Source organism: Pseudopipra pipra, chromosome 5 (genome assembly GCF_036250125.1).
Source record: "Pseudopipra pipra isolate bDixPip1 chromosome 5, bDixPip1.hap1, whole genome shotgun sequence".
Taxonomy (NCBI): domain Eukaryota; kingdom Metazoa; phylum Chordata; class Aves; order Passeriformes; family Pipridae; genus Pseudopipra; species Pseudopipra pipra.
In genome coordinates, this window is record NC_087553.1 from 33725862 (window position 1) to 33746449 (window position 20588).

At 33.2% G+C, this 20588-nt stretch overlaps 1 protein-coding gene across 1 annotated transcript in view; it reads right to left on the reverse strand.

Moving 5' to 3' along the window:
* LOC135414598 (leucine-rich repeat and IQ domain-containing protein 1-like) overlaps positions 1 to 20588 on the reverse strand; it is a 58854-nt gene that overhangs the window by 7011 nt on the left and 31255 nt on the right. The window contains exon 8 of the mRNA XM_064655533.1: positions 20404 to 20505. Coding sequence (XP_064511603.1) covers positions 20404 to 20505 — 102 coding nt within the window. The remainder of the gene's footprint in view (positions 1 to 20403; positions 20506 to 20588) is intronic.

Sequence of the window (20588 nt, forward strand, 5' to 3'; positions counted from 1 at the left end):
CCTACTTTTGGATCACAAAAGACATCTATATATAAAGAATAAAATAGTGACATTATGGAAAAAAAAATATCTGTACAATTCTGGAGACCCTTCAGTTTTTGGGACCATTCTGCTGAATAACAGATATGTTTTGAAACATAAGGAAGAGGATGCCAGAACTGGAAGAGACTGCAGAGGAAGCATCATTGTTGCATGGGGATATTCAACTTTTTAGTTTCTACCCTTATACATCAACTTTATAGGTTATTTCTTTTTTGCACCTTCAACTCAGGGCTCTTATGAGTCATCAGAAAACTTTTTTACTTTTTTTTTTTTTTTTTGGTACAAAAGCTTTTTGTTTTTCTCTTTAATGTTATTTCAGACAACACTGAATTATCATCCCTGCTGCTAATTATTCCTTCATTTTTCTTTCAAAGATTTTTCTTTCCTCAGTGATAGGTGAATTCAGCAGCTACTAAAAGTTGTTTAGTAAACTGCAGGAGCACTTGAACCAGCAAAAAGCATAGGTGACCTCACTTAACATCATTCCATTTGCCCACTATGAATGCTTTAACTATCAATAACTGTAAAGGTGTGGGGGAGGAAAATGTCAGAACTGCCATAGTTTTTATTCATGTTTAGACAACATAAACTGGACTTACAGGCTATGCATTAACTCACCTTTTAAGACATTTGGTACCTGAAGTATTTTTTAAACTTATCCGTAAAAATTATAATTTACTCTGCATAAGCTCCACAATATAATTCCTCACTTGTATTTTACCTGGCTTTACAGTGAGCTCATCACTTTCAACTTTTAGCTCTAAGGGATACTATTAAAGTATCATAGCTACTTATTTCATAGTCTGAAATACAATGTCTTTTGGTTATGCTCTCCATTTGTCTTAGTATAGGGAATCCCTATCCCAACCAAATCCATTCCTTAGGCTGAATGTATTCAATTGTCAAGGCCATAGTTACACCAATAAAATGAGGCAAGGTCCTGGTCCAGAATATAAAGTCATATATGTCTTGCTAGTCAGTCATGGACCAGAACTTAGGCAGAAGAATTTATCCTTAGCTGATGTATAGAATTCTCCTGTACCTCCCTAGGAAGACAGAAAATGAAAAGTTTGGATGGACAGTCACTATCTACGCAAATGAGGTTGTGAGGGCTGATTAAAAAGGTCAAGCAGTGAATTGCGCAATCAGTGCCAAATATTAAAGAATTCTAATTACACAGTTCATCACCTTCCTTTATTAAAGTGGGAACTATTTCTTCTTTTCTAAGTTTGTGATATTGCTCCTGGTTCAGGAGTACAGTTTTCTAACCTTTACATTTTGAAATTTATAGGTTCCAAGTCTACAACTACACTGGTACCTTTGCAGCTCTCCATTTAAGAAAGGTACCGATTTATAACAAGAGTAAGACACATTCTGTGTGACTTCATAAGAGCAGTCCTGGAGACTGAGCTTTCTACATATGTTCTGCAATGAGGAATAATCTCCCAAGAAATTACATTTAGTTTTTTTCTTATTTGTATTTACAGAAAAGTTGTTCCAGTGTTACCATCTTCCTTAGGATAATTACTTCTGAATCAGTGTTATTTATGCATTTATTAAAGTGTTTGCTATCTTTTCATCCATTAAAAGGGAAATCAACATAGGGGATTTAAATTTAAAAACAGTATTAGAAGTTTACATCTGAGTCTGTGTGTTGAAAGAAGATGAACACACAATAATCTATGACAAAACTTACAAAAAAAAAGAATATTTTTAGCTTGACAAGTTACTTTCAAAAATAATTTTAAACAATTTTCCTTAGTTGCAGTTTCAATTTTTGATTGAACTATGTTTGAAACACAATTGGTTTTATGTAATAAAATTTTATTTTAATTTATTTGTATTTATTTTTCCTTGTTAATTATTGAAACACAATTCAAACAAGAAAGCAACCAAGATAAAAGTGCACACAATAGGGTGCATATATATAGCATATATATGGCATATATATAGCATATATGCACATATATATGCTATATAGAGAGAATATTCTTGTTCCATATTAGTGTTAATAGTGACTTTTTTTTCTAAATGGGCAGACACTGTTCAATAATTTGTTTATAATGCTGTAGAACACTGTATTCTATTTTCTTATTTGGAATGTACTCATATTCTTACTTTTAATAGTAACACCTCTCTTTTTAATTCTTATGAAAAAAATATCTATGTTATGAAGTAAAGCACTGCATTATCACTTTTCCACTTATGAACAACATGTGTTTGAGAATCTGGTGAATCAGTATCATTAACATGCATTGGCTTGATAGCTTTCTTACATTAGGGCTATAGGCTTTTAAAAACCTGGACCTGATTTTGTAGAAGTACTAACACTCACAGAAGTTCCAAAGAGCTGTAAGCATCTGCATCTTTGAAATGGATCAGAGCCATAATCTTTAATTGTTAAATGTGGACAACTCTTAGACTACTAGAGAAAAATGAAACACATCAAAGAAGGCACAACTCCACCAAAACCCAAATTAATTTCAGAGGTATTTCAAGTATCATACCCTCATTAGATTATCGCTTCTAAGCATTCAATCTTTTTGACTTTTTTTTTTTTTTTAATACATGACACACACATTAATAATTTAAGATTGGAATTGTCTTACATTTGGCATTAATACAGTAATAATTTTTAGGTGTTGCCAATTAATCATCCACACACATATTGTGTACTTAGGCCAGATACAATGAAGCATTCAGGGCCACCTACTGGCAATTTCCTACAAAATTTGGGCATCCAAATAGAGAGAACTCAGAAAAGCATGGACATATGAAATATCCTTGGAACTTAGTATTACAGGAAACTAACAAATTCTTTTCTAGGTCACCAAATCCACATGCAAACCTATAAGAACCTGAATTTTGTGATCCAGAAAAATCTCATCCTTCGTCTGCCAAATCTGTTTGCTGGGTGTGCTCTGAAACAATATGACTGTACCAATCCTGATCGGTGTAAATCCCAGTTAGCTACTGTACTCTTCATCAATTTATATGCAAGAGGACGCTAAGGACCCTGATTCAACACACTAATTTTTTTTTTCAAATATATTTGTTGATGATGGGTAGATAAAAGGTCTAACTTTATTATGTCATATGTTTCTTGATACAGAGAGAAGTGTGGAGAAGTCTGCACCGTATCCAGCCTTTCAAATTTTGAGCTAAAAGGGTGATTTCATTCACTTCAAAACTTGCTTCATATAGAGTACAATACAAATAAAGTAAGAGACTACGAAACTTAAGACCTACAATGTGAAAGAAGGGCTTGGAAATTCTTGAGCATTCTAAGTTTTCCTCCCTTAATAAAAAAAATCTGTGACCAGAGTTAATTTTCTCAATATGTATTCTGGAAAAGGTGTTCTTAATATAGGCCTTAAGTAGCTGAGCTTGGATATAAAATTATTGTCTGTGCTATTAATGCATTAGATTTTTCCTCTGTCAGTATTCTGGCATAAATTATTGGTCAGCAATATATATAAGAGTGTGTGTATGTAAGCCTGTGTTTGAAATCCCACATCTAAATTATAACTTTTTATCTCATTTTTCCATGTCAATCAACAAAAAAAAAATGGCATTATTTCTGTCACAGTCTATATAAGACATGCAGAACTGAAAGTAAGAACTACATGATTTGTTCTTGCTATTAAGGCAAAAAGTGAATATTTGGAAACAGACAGGAAAATAACAATAATAATAAACAGCCCCCCCCCCGTCCACTCCTAAAACCTCCCAGAAATTTACAGTAGAATGTAAGAGAAATGAGAAGAATTTGTTTTTTTCCACACAAAGCTTGACACATTTGTCAGAAGTCTACTTTGTCACTAAATACACCTAAGCAGTACATAGCAATCACTACAGGCCCCAGACTGTTTTGGAAAAAGAATGGTATTTAGCGTGGTCTTTAGTATGCTTACAGGTATTCAGTGAATACATTTATAGTAGCAAGATCTATATGACTTCCAGGCAGTTGGTAGTACCATGTGGCAGTAAATGGTTCAGAGTTCTTTTTACCAAAAATTATAGCTCCAGATAATGTTTATCTACAACTCAGGTCTGGAATTTTCAGATAGTGGGGCACATAAATTTCTACCTTAAAACCACAGAAACTTGTTTGTGACATAGCTATCCTGTAAGGATTAGATTATAACAGAAGCTACTTTTTCATCTCAGTGACTTTTGACTAAATTGACTTGCAACTCTAGGACCAGAATTAATGAAATAAAAATATTTATAGTAGTGTCTGAGTGAGTTCACAGCTGAATAAAAGATGAAATAGGATTTTGTCACAAGAATATCACATCAGGTGATGACCAACATTTTTTGATGCTTAAAAATGCTTTATCACTTACATAATAAGGAGTTTTGAACATGAAGGCACTGATCAATGTAAATGAGAATGTCTTTCAAAAATTATAAAAGTAAATAATGAAAGGGAAAAAAAATGGAGTTTTTTTTTCCCTAAATCTCGTGCCCTTTTCCCCTTTTTGCTAGGTATTTATTATTTTTTCAGACTACAAATAAGATCTACTATACTGCAAACCTCCTTCTCTTGTACAATCTCTTCATCTACTAGTTCATTCTGCTTCAGTGGTTATCATATTTCAGCCTGTGCTTTCTGTGTTCTCTCTTTGATGTCTTTATTATAATCTAACATATTAGATTATGCAAAAGCTGAACCCTTTCATTGAGATTCCTAAACCACTGAAACAGTACAAATTTCAGCTTCTAAATTCAAGGAAAATAGGATTTCATAGTTGGACCTTCCCCCAAATTATTTTCTATTTTGCTACTTGTTCCTGCCTCTGCAGAATGCAGCACTACTACTATTTATTGGTAGTAATTGGTATTTATCCCTAGCATGCTGTTTATGCTCAATTTGTTCCTTTCCCTATACTGAAGCAAATCCAAGTCTTACCTTCAACAGTGTACTTTTAAGACACCTCACTTACAGTTATTTCTCTCTATTCATGTCACAATGGGGTCTAGGAAGTTCTCCCACTATCTCCTGATTACTTAACCTCTTCTATTGCAACCCTCTGATCACACAAATCCATTGCAAACTACTGCTCCGTATTAAAAGGCTTATGTCTTTTCTTGTGAACATGGTACACTTCCACTTGAATAGCTTCATGAGCTTCATTTTCCTAGCACTGACATCAAGGCAGCATAAATACTGTTCCTTACAATTCATCCAACTGTCACCACTTTCTGTACTCTTCCATTTATGTTAAATACAATTTCTCATTTATCTTCTATAACTAAGACATATGACACCTCTCTGAGTTGATGTATAAACCTAAAGCACTATTTCATCTAGTGTGTACAGGAAGCTACAACATTGGCAATTGCTGATTTCATTTTTTTGCTAATTTGTAACTGTTTGAATCTGATTCAGGAAGTGAATTTTGGGACAAAAACTTGAAGATCTGTTTGGGGAAAGATGTAGGGATTGCATAGTGGAGGGCTAATAACTAATAATGTAAGAATAGATTGCTTAGGTCAATTAAAAATAAGTCATAGACACGCAAAAAAAAGTAAAGAAACAGTAGTGCACTGGTTTAATACAGGTGTACACTCTCTAACAGATTGTATGAGATTCCCTGTTTCTCTAAAAAAATGAGCCAGAAAACAAAACAATATCCATGCCATTTGATTAAAATGATTAATTTAATTAAAGCATTTAAACCATTACATTCAGAGTTATGTAGACTATTGTTGAAACACATCCATATCAAGGAAATACACAGAAAAATTGGTGTATTTCTTCAGAATGCTATTCCAGTCATTTAACACTGGAATTAGATATATAGTTATGGCTATTTATATTAATGCCAGTGAATAACAAAGCCATTGCAAGTTTTTTACCCTAGAAAAGCAGAAGAATAGCAGGAGAATAAACTGCACAAACATCTGGAAATATTAAGATTCTAATTTCTCTGAAACCTTCCAAGTTTGGAAATGCTGGTGACTGACTCTATGATTTTGAATTTTACTGAATTATTGATTAAATGCTATATAGTCATTGACTCTACTTAGATGAAATGTATCAGCCATTCTGTGTAATATTCTTTGTACTAAGGCAAGTATTGAAGGTATCCAAACTTTTCAGCCCCAGTACACTGGACACATATTTTGGCAATATTATAATAAACAACCGTGGTGAAAGAGAAGATAGATTGTATTTTATTCAGAAATAAATGTAAAATAAATAACCACAAATAGGATGAAGAGTATATATAAAAAAATTTGGTAATTCAGCATCCACCTACATACACAGACACATGTTCACACATGGGTTCCTCAGGTTCCCAAAACATTAACAAATAGAAGTTGCAATCCAACTAAAAAGAACAGAAATAACATTTCTCAGTCCAGACACCCAAGAGCAGACTTCTTGTACATATAGCTTGAGAAACAACATGGAATTGCTTCATGCTTGAAAAGTTAAGTTGGTTTCTTTCTTAAAAAAAAACCCAAAACCAACCCTGCCAAAATCAAACGTCAGCTCTACAAAAATGACGAAACTAAAGAGGTGATGTTCTACCCACATGCACAGAGAGAGAAGAATTACTGATGTAAACTACTTCTACCCACAATCAGCATGCTTCCAGGATCCACTCAGGTGCTTACAAGTTCAAAAAGCACACAAAAGCTTTACACCGCTATGCCTGTATGATGCACATCCTTTCACATTATTCTTTCGTGTAGTCTTCTCTGAACAAGGTGTTCTGTAGTCTACATAGTACTCCCTTCAGCCACACAGGCAAATCTCATCAACAGCTTTGCTGAGAAGTAAATTTGGAGAACAGCCAAGAGTTACCCAGAGATAACTTTGGATAGTTAAGACCCTTGAAGAACCAAAGAGATCAAGGGGAGCAAAAAAATATTTTGAAATAGTATGTTCAGCATTTCCATGCTTAGTTATCCGTCAGAAATTGTAAGGTAGAAATAAAATGGAAGTAGATTGAGCCTATTTTGTTATCTTTTCTGTCTACATGCTCATATAATTTCTGTCTGAACTCCCAAATCCGCCTAGTACAGTATCTCTAGTTTTTCTCATAATCTTTGGGAATTAATAAATCCCCCTAATGATGGATGTTCTCTATTGAAAAGAGGATTTTATAGTGTTCAGGAGAAAAGATATGCAAAATATAACCCCCCTGTTTTTACAGAATATATTTTTTATATATTTTATTTGTATCCATTCCCACTTCTTAAAATTAAATGACAGAAACAATCAAGAACTTCAACAGAAGTGTTTAGTTGCTCAATAATGAAACAGTATTCCCAAGTAAGAAAAGATTATCACTTCATATGTAGTCCAAGCCAGAGGAATACCTTTCTCTAAATTCAATAAACCAAGCAAAATTATTTAAGACATAAGATCTTCCAAAGGCATTCTCAAAATAACAAATACAAGGGAACATTTTGTAAGAGTGCAGGAGGTCTAACTACTATGTTGTACCCTATAAAGAGGGCAAAAATTACAAAATACAATCAATTTTTATTGAGTGTGACAACCATTAAAGTAGGTTTTGTTTGTACTGAAGGGCTTAAACATACAAGAAAGGGACTGAAGAATCTAAACCCAACAAAACATTGTTAAAAATAAAAATTTGAAGCTTCCGTGTGACAAGAAGACACATATGACAACTACTAAGAAGAAACAAACAAAAAAATCATTACTCAGGAGCAGCACGAACTTAGTCAGTAAAGTTGACTTACACCACATTAACAATTATCTCATAGTTTTTATGAACAAGTAATTAAATATCACAGAATCACAAAATAGCCAAGTTGGAAGGGACCCACAGGGATGATGGAGTCCAACTCCTTAACCCTGCACAGGACCATCCTTGGGAATTTACATTTTAAAAAAAGTATTATGTTTACTCTTGAGAATAAACATTTTTTCTAGATAGTTATCTGAATAATAGAAGAACTTGTTTTAAGAACTCAAGTTCATCAACACACGTGACATGCACAAGTACCACAAATGATTGGTACTTTTCAGTGCAGAGTAACACTGAAAGGGAAATAATGAAATTATTGTACGAATGTCAATATGTAATTCAATTATGAATACCTATGAACTGGTTATCTATTCTATCTATAGAATTTCATATGATATACATGATTTATCAAAATATCATATATTTTTCAATTTAAAAGGTTTTATTTTGTTTGGGCAAAACTATTTCTGGCTTACTTTCTGATGTTGACTTGAAATACCTGTTGGTATTTGATGAACATACTCTGACAATTCACAGCTTTGTCACTGCAGTAATGCATAACAGCAGAACTACTTTACATTGTCAAATACACACATAAAGCCTACAGAGACTAAGTACAAGCCTGCTGTTTAATTTATTCTATAGCAAAACCAAGAGGTTCCACTGAAGATCAGGCCTGTCATTATGCCAAACATTGTATAAACAAGGCTTGTGCTCATTGAATTAAATGAAAAAAAAAAAGTCTCAGATAGACATGGTTCTTTTTCTTAAAACTCTACATCTAAAGTGAGTTCATCCCCCATTGTGTGCAATTCTTATATATTTTCATCCAGCTTAGATATAACCATAAACACTAATCTTATGAGTTTATGAGTGTCTATAAATAAATATAGACATAAAAGTACTAATTCTTCTCACTAGGTTATACTTAATTGGTTGATATCATGGAAGAAATTAAACAATCCGAAATTGTGTCTTATAGATCTATTAAAAGAAATGGAATTTTCATTTGTAAAGAAGGTCAGGTAAAAAAAGCAAAACAAATCCACAGTTTGCCTACAAGTTGCCCCAGGTTAATTCTCAATACCTGTGTCTCAAAGAGCTTAGTATTTTTATAGATTTCTTGACTAATTGGACTGAAATTTTCAGCTTGTAAACACATGGAAGAAAAGCAAGAATTGAAACACAGTGTATCATTTTAGAGAAACCAACAAGAGTATTCAGCCCCACGGGTATGGAACCGACTTAATTATATTGATTTTGGATCAATTATAGTTACAATGGCACAGGTTTTTTTCTATCCATGCAGAGAGGGTTTGAATGATTAACAAAATTAACACCTCACTGAATGAAGAAATCAGAGTTGAAATAGGAATAAATTAGCACTGATTCCTCCTTTTATAGAATTTTATTTAGATCTTTATTAAAATTATTTTTTAAAGAGAAAATTAACACAAAACCTCCAGTTCAATTTCTGAACATAATTTAACCACCTTTAATCTTGAGTGTAAACATTTTATTCTCAGACTAGGTGTGTTTAAATTAGTTTCTTTTCACTAAACTTTTTAGCTAAACTTGCTACCAAACTCTCCAACTCACTGATATTTACATATATATTTTGTATATATACATATATATATATATATATAAAATTTGTTTGAAAAGGAAGGAAAAAGTTAAATACCATAATGATTCCAAATAGGTGAACTTGCCTCATGTGCATTCTGTTTACATTTGCAAAAGCTTTTAATACAGACATAACTTAAAGGTGTAATTTGTTTTATCTGTTGCACAACAACAGGTTAAAACAGTTATTCACTTGTTTGCAGCTGATGATCTAAGTTCCTGCAAATAGGAATTTATAGAGCATTAAGGTCTGATCCAGAAAGGACTGAAATCCCATAAATTCCAATTAGGTAAGCAAACTCCCACGTAAGATTAAGGAACTTCAGTAGCTAATCTTATACTATTTAATACAGAAGAAGGAAACAGATGATTATGAGTTTTAAAACCTTATAGACTAAATGAAGTTAATAAAATTGTATAATTGTACACGGGAATTTGTCAAAACATAATTTAACTGCCCAAACCAAGATTTTGCTTCCACTGTAACAGTCACTGTCATGAAGCAGAATGATAGCATTTCATTGTCAAGTTTGAGTGCAGCAAGAAAATATCCACTTTTTTTCTTATATAGAACCTGTTTTGTGAGAAAGATTCCAATGTAGTTTCCTTTTCATACAAGATACAACAATTTTAATATAAAGTAATCTGATTGAAAAGATGGACAGAACTCCTTAAGGCACTTGAAGAAATACAGAAATATTAAATGGTAATATTTACAGAATTTTTTTTTAATTTAACTAGAGACGTGAGTACAAAGAATTATTTTCTTCAGCAAGATTTTTCTGCTCTTCTGAAAAGATAAATAAATTGATTAGAAGCACTGTGTTAGAGGTACTGATAGAGAGGCTAGAAAAATGTATACATATTTGCAATGAGAATACAGAAAATGCATGTAAGTAAATACAGAAACTCGTCTGTAACTTGTACCACAGTTCTTGAAATTCTCTTTCAAATCTTTGAACTTCTCCATATTGTGGTTCAGTGAATGCATCAAGGGGTACTAAAACTGGAGAAATATCTGAATAGCATCACCACCCTCAAGGCATCCAGGTCTCAGAACAGACTCTTCTTTAGCATTCTGGCTAGAAGAGGAGGAAAAGAGGAGAAAAGAATGCAATGATGTAGCAAAATCACCACTAAAACAAGGATACCTTATTTTCAATGGTATTTAAAAAGTCTTAATTCTACTCACCTTCTCCTGGATTCCAAAGAGATTCTTCAGCTTTCACCTGACTGGTCCTGGACAACTACATCTTACAGTGTTCTGGGTGCTCATCAATACTGTCTTGTGTGACTGTATTAATTATGCACCAAGAAAAAGAGATTTGCCCCTATTTCTATAATGAACAAACATACTGTTGATGGGAAGTCATAGAAATAAGTAACACTCTCATAGGGGAAATAAATTTCAAAGCAAGAAATTACTATGATGCATGGATAACACACATGCTTAGTAATATTGTGAAATAATAGTAACTATTTATACAAAGGTGTAAACCCCAAAAATCCCAAGCAGCCATATATGTGGAAGAAGCAACTTCTAAAATTTATTCCAAGAAGGATTTTATAAACATTTTCATTTGCAATAAATGAAAGATGTTAGAAAGAGAATTTTGAATACAGTGCACACAGCTCACATAGTATGATGACATCCTATGCAGTATTTTAGTGTATGTAGAGCAGACTACAAGTAGACTCTGACAAAATCTAAGAAGGCAGACCTGGCTAAGAGTCAGGAGTCACGCTTATTAAATTGAACTCTCAGGGGTATCATGCAATCAGAGGTCACAATCGAGGCAACAGAAGCAATGTCACGATATCAGAGAAAGGGCCAATTCAGACCTGCTCCCTGACAGGCAGTGAGGTCACGGCTTGCGGCAAATAACTGTATTAAAAGGGAATATTCTCTGCACACTTTTAGAACTGTCATCTGAACAAACAAAGCCAGGTCATTGGTAGGTTAAATCAGAACTTTCTGGCTTAGTAGCACATAGCTTCCTTTCTTTTCACATTCACTGCTAATTTCTCAATTACAAAATATACAACAGGTACTAAAGCAAATACTCAGTATACTTAACTTAAAAACACAGAGTAGAGTTTAAATTACTCCTTTTTAAAAGTCAAATTCTATCCTTGACAAGAGATATCCTTGGTCTCTTCATAAAGAGAAAACTGCTGAGCTTGCTTCTTATTGGAAAACAAAAAGCATGCAAGTGCCTTAGGGAAATGTCTTTTTACCGTCAGAGTCTTAGTAAGCCTGATACTCAGTGCGCATTTAGAAACCACTAAAAAAAATCAGTTATTCATAATATACTTGTTTAATGATGATTGCAAAAGTGAAGTTCTTTTGTCTGGGTACTTGGATTTCTTTATCTCATTGTCTGGACTGGGTTACTACAAGATTCTACAAATGTGGTAATTTATGAAATTACAACCATGTTGGATTGGTAACATGACAATAAACCTGCAAAGAACTATTCTAGAATGTCACATAAACAAAATTTTATTCAAAAACATTATCTCTGCAGCCCATCTTGGGAATATGAGAAAAAAAACCCCATATCTATCTATCTATCTATCTATCTATCTATCTATCTATCTATCTATCTATCTATCTATCTATCTATCTATCTATCTATCTATCTATCTATCTGTGTAACTGAAAAATTCACTATTTCTACCTTTTTTATACTCACAAGTATATCACAGATAAAATATCTGCAGTGCATGCATCAAACCAGCACAAACCTATGAATTTCAAGCAACTGCTAACATGTTTTGATAAGAATTGAACCACAAAGTTATGAAGTTGCAAGATGCACATTATAGAAATAACACAGCATAAAAGTTACGCAGATATCACTGCATAGTTTACATTTTCATTAAAATATTTGAGTTACTTGCAATCCCTTGTAAAATCATCTATGTTCACCACACATTAAGTATTCTAGATTACATGAAAATTGTAAAGGGTGTAGAACTTTGCTGTTAGTATTGAACAGCATAAAATTTTGAATATCTGTATTTCAATTTTAGAGTCTTATTTTAATATTTTGCTTGAAAAATGTTGTACGCTACCAAAATATATGATGCATCTGAACAATAACATCATTAGTTATAAAAACAGAAGGATACTCCAATGTGTGTTTAACATTACACTCATGAAAATGGCCTCCCTGGAATGCTGTAGATCTCTAACCTCATTGATAGTATTAATTTTTCGTAACACCATAGTTCCCATTACAGAATAGGAAAAAAAACTCCTTTAAAGCAAAGTTTAATCAATTACATTTTCAAATTAATTAAAAGCTCTGGTATGAAGGGCTTCCTTTAATTCATCTCTGAAAGTGTTTAAAGTAATGCAGAGTTATTGCTATTAAAATCTATAGCTAAAGGAAACATTTCTTTAATTGTGACTTAAAATGTGTCATGTATTCTAGCTGAAGCAAGATGTGTACCTATAAAATATTTCTAAGGATGCATTATATTCCTCATTCATAGCATCATACTAAATGGAAATTCTTTTGCAAGAGGAACATTTGTGCAATGTAACATTCATGATACTTTTACAGACACAGAGTCTCCACTTTCGGTAGCCTATGTTAAAACATTATTTGCATAGCAATATGATTTTAATGCTTGAAACACTCACTTTGGAAAATGCTTTGAATATATCTGAAAATGCACTTTTAATGACCTCTTTATTAGCAATTGGTTTTTTGAAGTGTAAAGAAGAATATTGGGTACTGCTCAGTAAATGCAAAGCAAATAAACAAACCACACCAATATTGACTACAGTTCCCCAGGCATCCAAACAGACAGCAACAAATTCAACAATTAGTTTTAACTAGACATGCTAAATCCAAGTGCTGTAACACTTTATTTTAGAGGAATTTAGCCAAACCTATTCTCCCTTACCCCCTCCAACCAAATCCTTCTGGATTTAACTTGTTGCTAAAATTATCTGTCTTTTGCACTCTAAGACCTGGGTCACGACCTTACTTAGGGACAGGAAATAGTTATCAGGTCACTGAATGGTCAAATGAAAAAGGATTTGAAATGCTTCGGTACTCCGGGATCTATTAATCTAAAATGATTGCCTTATGCAGTATTAAAAGCTGTGGATCTGATTGTGGCATCAACTTGCTTACCTGTACATTGCTGAGATGCAGATACCTACACTACATATATTTTGGACACAAAATAACAAGGAAAGGAGAAAAAAGAAAGGTAGAACCTCAGAAGATGAAAATAAAACTATCTGAACTATTATGCCATCTTATTCAACAAGGAGAAAAAATAGTTTTCAATTCTGATGACATTTTGGGTGAAATCTCATTCCTACTGAAGTCATCACTGGGTAGTTATTAACAAAAGAAGAGTAAGATTTTTTTTCTTAAGTGCAGTTCCTTTTAAGCTGGTAAAAACTGGTAAATTACTATGTTATGAAAGGACAGGTAACTCCCTATACATGGTATAAAATCCTAGATTTGCAAGTTTGCTGGAAAATCATGCTTGCTAGCTTAGAGACCACATTTAAATCTGATGCACTAAAAGAATCCTTGTAACACCACAAATTACAACAGTCTGCAAAATAGCAGAGTCAAGAACAAAGAGATAGTACACAGGCAGGTGAAATATGTGGTCAGAAACCTTTAACATATGAATTCATGAACCCTGAAGACTAGAATCACAGTGAAAATTCATAATAGTAAGTTGGTATGTATACATGGCAAATTACATGGTATGTATACATGGCAAATTCCTGTTCAGGAACTTCAAGTGAATAGATAATTCTTTTCTTTTTGTTTTGTTTTGTTTTGCTTTGCTTAGGTTTTGTAATTGAATGTAAAAAACAAGAATATTAATAAAAATGCCATATGGCTAGAGCATTTATAAATATTCAGACACTGAAGTGCACTGCATAAACACACATAAATGATGTTTTACATATTTATTTTTAACATAATTTCAGGAACGCTTCATTCCACAAATACTGAAAAAATCCTACACTATCATTGATGGACAGGAGCCTAGAAAATTAGGCACAGATTTTATTTTTCAGTTTTATTTTATAATAAGAAACTGGGCCACCAGAAGTATGTAACCAAAGCTTGAGTGCGTGCACTGTAAGGCCCCTGCAGTCTTTTACAACTTTTCAGTGTACCGCTGTTGTGAACTGGGTTTGCACTCTGCCAGCAGAGCAGCTCTGACCCATGGAGAGCAGTCCTTCAGATCAACACTGCCTCAGGCTTTAGTGCTTTCTCCAAGAAGTCTTACATTTCAGGCATCAAGTTGAATTTCTTCTGGAGATGATTAACCCAAACCCATGACAGATTTTTTCCAAGATATCCAACTCCTTATGTTTATTTTATCCTGGCTCTTTTTGGATGTACTGGACACAAGTAACCTACTCATTTTACATGTTTAAGGGCTGGTGGAGAGCCATTAATTCCTTAAAATGAGAAAATATTTCAATGCAAGAGTTCTGTTGTGCGAGCTCAAACTAAATAATAAGAAACAAAGCCACAGAATTCTGATTTTAAAAGACAGATCCCCTTCCACAATACAGGTTCCTGTAACACATTTTCATCACATGTCAGGACAGATCTTATATTCTCTGAAAATGCATTATTCTGTCATTTTTGTCAGTGCTGTATGGTTTAGAAACTTCTTCCCTAATGTGGCATACAAATTTAAAGTCTGGGAGATATGTAATAATTAGATTTTAATGTAAATATGGCAATTCAAGTCATAGAATTGCAGCAAGCCAGATTTCAAAAGTGGTTATTAATCCTTTACAGACCACAGTTCAATAAAAGATGACTTAATTTAGAAATGGATGTTTACAAACAATGCTATTCCTGGGAGTTGATGGCATTGAAAATAGATAATTTCTAAAAGGTGAAAACAGTAACACAAATTATTAGTTATAGTTCATTGTCTTTTTAAATGCTCTTAAATAACAAACATCAAAACATTTAAAGCCCGTAAAAAGATGAGTATTAGCATTACAGTCTCAGTACCTTCTCTTAACTGTCATACAGATATTTAAAAGCATCAGTGATTTGAATCAATATAAATTCTATTAAATACCACATATACCTTTTCTTCAATGTATTCATATTTTGTCATATAGAAAATCTAGGAAACTAGGTTGATCATTATGTAACAATATTTTAATGAACTCACAAAATTAACTAAAAAGATAATCTTAAAGTACCACTTTCTGAAGTCTCACATTTGCATTTTTAATTATCGCTAGTAATAATAATATATAAGAATTTTTTGCATTTTTTTTCACTTTAGACTACAAGGAGTTTCATAATTATATATAACTATCAGCTGGAAAACAGATGACTAAATAGATTCCTTGATATTTATCTTCCAATCATATGACATAATCACAAGCTCATTTTACCTCTTATTCTTGAAAAATAAATGTTATTTCTACTGACAATTTAAACAGAAATGAATAAATACTGCTGTAATTAAAAGCCACCTGAGAAAGCATAACCTATTCATTATCAAATTTGTATTGATGAAATCTGTCTTAACATTATATCCATTACATTTTCTTTAGTCACCAATGAGCATAAAATGACAGGAAATACAGTACTGCCAATTAGAACTACAGGTTCCCAAACTACAGCAAACATATCTTGACAACACAGTCCAACATATTTTTAAAATAGTTAAAGTTCCAGGCATAAATCATTGTGCACGTTTCTGGGTGAAGTCACAGTACACTGTTTCCACTTCACTGATGGATACGGATATGACTAAAAATAGATATACTATATATGCCAATAAATCACCTAACCTACAAAATTAAGTAGGGAACATTCTATGAAATTCTGTGAAACGAAGGGAATCATATACAAATAATACTTGGATAGTTTGATCAGACTCTCAGCTGATCTACTGCAGATTGGAATCCAGCTTCCCATTCCACTGAAAAAAAATTATTTGGATAACCCACCAAAACTGCTGAGGCAGCTGGATCAAAGAGGACCCAAAAAGACATATACTGTTCCCAAAGCTCGTAGCAAAAACAATGTGTTAGGCCTTAGGGCTCCTTCTTTAGTTTTGAGCTGCTGTACTGGGACTAAGCATTCACACTGTTGGCTGGAAAAATCAGTATCCTTCCTCTGTGTAAATGAAATTACAGATCTTGTAATTACAGACCCACAGATGGCAAAGATGCTCTCTTACATGTTCAGCCAGGACTAATTGGAACTGCCCAAGAGAAGGAGTCAAGGATAGATTCTTCCTTCAATTCCTGATCTACTCCATCCAAAATTGTCAAGACTATTTGACGTTAAATTAGTAACTGGAACAGCCTCCAGACAAAAAGAGGAGAAGCAGTCATAAAGCTTTCTAAAAAATATGTTTTGATGCAGAATAGGAAATTATGACAATTATCTGTGTTCCTTATAAAGTTTCCAGGAGTTTGAGATCTTTGAAATGTCACCATCTGAAAACCACAAAAAAATCTCCAAGAATATTCATTAAAACAGAATATTCATTAAAGCAGGCATATTTTGTTTGTCATGTACCTGACACTAACTGAAACTCAACAATCAAGATGGAAACATACCAAAGAAAGTACTGTAACATACATAATCCCAGAAAACATCCAGCAAATTGTGAGAAGTGAAAGTACATCAAGTCAGGCTTTCATCTGTCTTCAGGTTTTTGATCAGGGTATAGTTTGTTACGAGAAACAGTAAATACATATTTACACTTGCATATTCTGTGGCTTACTTTACAACCTACTCAAGTTAATGTCACAATATAAAATCATGACTCAAATATATTACTTATTTAAATAGTTGTAATGAATCTCTATTATACAATGACCACATGCATTAAATTAATCTTAAAGAATCTGAAACAGCATCTGATAGAATGTGTTAGGATTAAAAAATGCATTTTGATACTAGTAATTACACAGAGTAATCGTTCATAATTTTCCTTTCAAAATACACAAATAAAAAGGGATAAGTGCTATGCTTATTGAATTATTATACCTACAAATACTCATGGTATTTGCTTATATATTTGTGTGACCAGAAACACATGTATTGTATGTATATGTATGGACACATACACATGTATACACATGTACATATCCACTAAGACGCAGTGAATTACATTCCCATGGTTTGTGCCTTCACGTGTTCCTTGTATTTTTAAATGGTAAGCTATTGTCTGTCAGAACAATGTTTCCTCATGCTGTTGATGAAGTGTGTAATACAAAGGGGCTCTGACTAACTTTTGTGTGCTATTGTGATACAAATGCGCAATAATGGTCCCTTGTGGGCATTTTTCTAATATCAGTGAGTAAAGCATGATGACTCTTCCAAAATTTAGTAAAAATTTATTATGTTGCTCAAGTTTTGAAAATGTATTTTCCTACAATGTGTATGTCAAATTAGAGATATGTGAATTATCCTATGGGATTAAAGTTATGCACAAATTTTTGAAATTTGTTACCAACATTTTGCATATCAGCTTACCAAAACTTCTGTAAGAGGAAAATGAGAAGACAAATTATAACAGAATAATAATATCAGGAACACACAAGCATCAGATATTAAACTCATTCCTTTTCACTCTTTAGTTTTATACCTCATGTCTTTTTATTCTTTTTGTCTTATTTGTACTTTTACACAAAAACTAAAGACATAACAAAGACAAAAGAAATTCATCGTACATTTTAACTAGATTACTTCTTAAATATTCATTACCATGATGTGTTCCAGTTTGAAAATCTAAAACTGTTCTAATTGTTTCACTTCCTAGGGCATCCCCTTTCAAAAGCAGTGATTCTGTTATTTAACAGATAACACATGTGTACTTGCTGTTTTGCTGTTGATCATATGACTTCCCCCCCATTTCCCAATTTAAAGAAATAAAGAAGGAATATATAGAATGTGCCTTTTTAATTTTTTTTATTTAGTTGTTTATGAAGGAGATGGATTGGACTTCAAATTTTCTACCCAAGGACTCACTACCAATTGGTGAAGGTTAAGGGGCTTGAATGGAGGAAGTTTATTTCCACCATGCAAAGGACAGGTCTGTGTTCTCTCTTAATATATGGTATCCACAAGATTTATGGATACAGAGTGAAAACATACTACCTTATTACAGAAAGAACTCCCATTGCAGAACAGACCCAAAGAAAGCTATTCCATGCAAAAGAGGAAGAAACGCACAAAAGGTGAGAGAGGGGAAATGGGAAACAAGGGAAGAAGTAACTGATAACACACCTCTGTGAAATTATCATGCAGCTGCTTTTCTCTGTAGTAGATAACATGCAAAGTGTTATCCAAATCTAAATTTAGAAACTCCTAGTTCTGTCTGATGGTATCTCACATACATAAATGCTCTGTGTTGCACTCTGCTTCTAATTCACAACCTAGTATTTTCTGGACATACCATCTGAAGTAGCAATGTCTCTGGTAGAAGGACAATTTTATATTTAGGTCAAGCAGAATAGTATTGACTGAATTGAAGGTTCAGCAGATTGCATGTGAGCATCCATGACTGGTGAAAAAAACCTCTGTTTATTAGCTGGCCAAAGGAGTACAATGGTCATTGAAATGAAAGATAATCGAGAATGCCACTAATGTGCTTGCCTTTTGATATCTGATCTGCCTTGTTACCTACTCTCCATAGATTCAAGAAGTAATTTCAGTATGCATACATTGGCTTTTAAAAACTAAGCGAAATGTCTCCAGGCAGGAAAGCTAAACTAAACCTACACTGACTTTAGGGTACTGAACTTTTAAACAAGCTTATCTCTGACATGGTTTTGAACATTCACACTACTATTTATAGGCTTGGACATCCAGTGTTTTGCAGGCAGTCTGCATGTCCTGTTTCTTCAGCATATGATGCATTCTGACATATATAAGCATATGCCACAGGAACGTACATGAGACAGTGGGAATGCTCAATCACAGTATACACAGACTCTCTATAGTCAAGGTACATTCATGCTTGGATACAAGACAATAAGAGTGCAAAAAATATTTCCTCTTCAGAATTCACTAAGATTTGTTTCTAAACAAATATGAGCATGGGCTCATGAATGTTAGGCAAATCTGGGCTTTCATATAGTTAGCTTAATTGATTGAATCGCACTTCAGGTATATTGAGATTAATTTCACACCTGTCTCGGACGTTCTAATTTTTATCCTCATGCAGTGAACGTTAATACAGTATCATTTATAACTTTACTTTGTAGAATTGAGAATAGATCAGGCAGCATATGACAATGTCTTTGAAAAAGATAAAAAGATAGAGGTGAGGACTTTCCGAGCACATCATTGAGTTGCAAAGGAATCAAAACAGTATATATACAAACAATGTCTCTGGTCCTTCTTCTTACAAGAAGGACCTTTTTACAGAAACCAATGATAGTTTGAGCATGAATTTCAACAGTGAAAGAGCTACATCAGTATTTAAATATTTTTTGAAAACAAACTTTATATTTACATGCTGAAGCTTCTTTCCTCATCTTATGTCAAATGGTGTTTTTTTAGGGAATATCTATGAAAGTAGCTTCCTAAAAACACATTAAGGATTGTCAGGAATTAATGGCTAGCTTGAGAAAAGGTGACAATGAAATGAAGAATTCGAAGGGATATTTCATTTATAAAATTTTATTCTAAAGCTTTGTATTTTATACCTCTGTGACATGCTTTGACATTTTTTATGATGAAGATTTAATAATAAAAATGATAAATAAATAAGTTAGGCTCCAGCTCCATATGAATTAAGCTCTAGGAGCACCCTCTGCCCTCCACAATGAATTGAAATTGAAATGTTTTGCTGCTGTAACTTGAGATACACAGAAATAGATAAGGACATTAAACTTCTGCTTTCTTCTATTTGTGCATATTGTTTTACATTTCAAGTAGGCTTGCTTAAAAGACATTGCAAGATATATATGCTTATATGCATTGGGATAAAGTGAAATACTTGTTCATACCTTCAAAGTATCCAGCATTTATAGGCTGTGTCTTCCTTGGTGATTTCACAGGGAGATGTTTATTTTCATTGTTTTTGAACAACGCCAGGCGCACAGCTGGGTCTAGATGACAAGAACAAGTTAAAATCAAAGGTCAGACCTGGCTCATTCATTCCTTCAAGCAATTTTTCACCTTTTAGCCACTT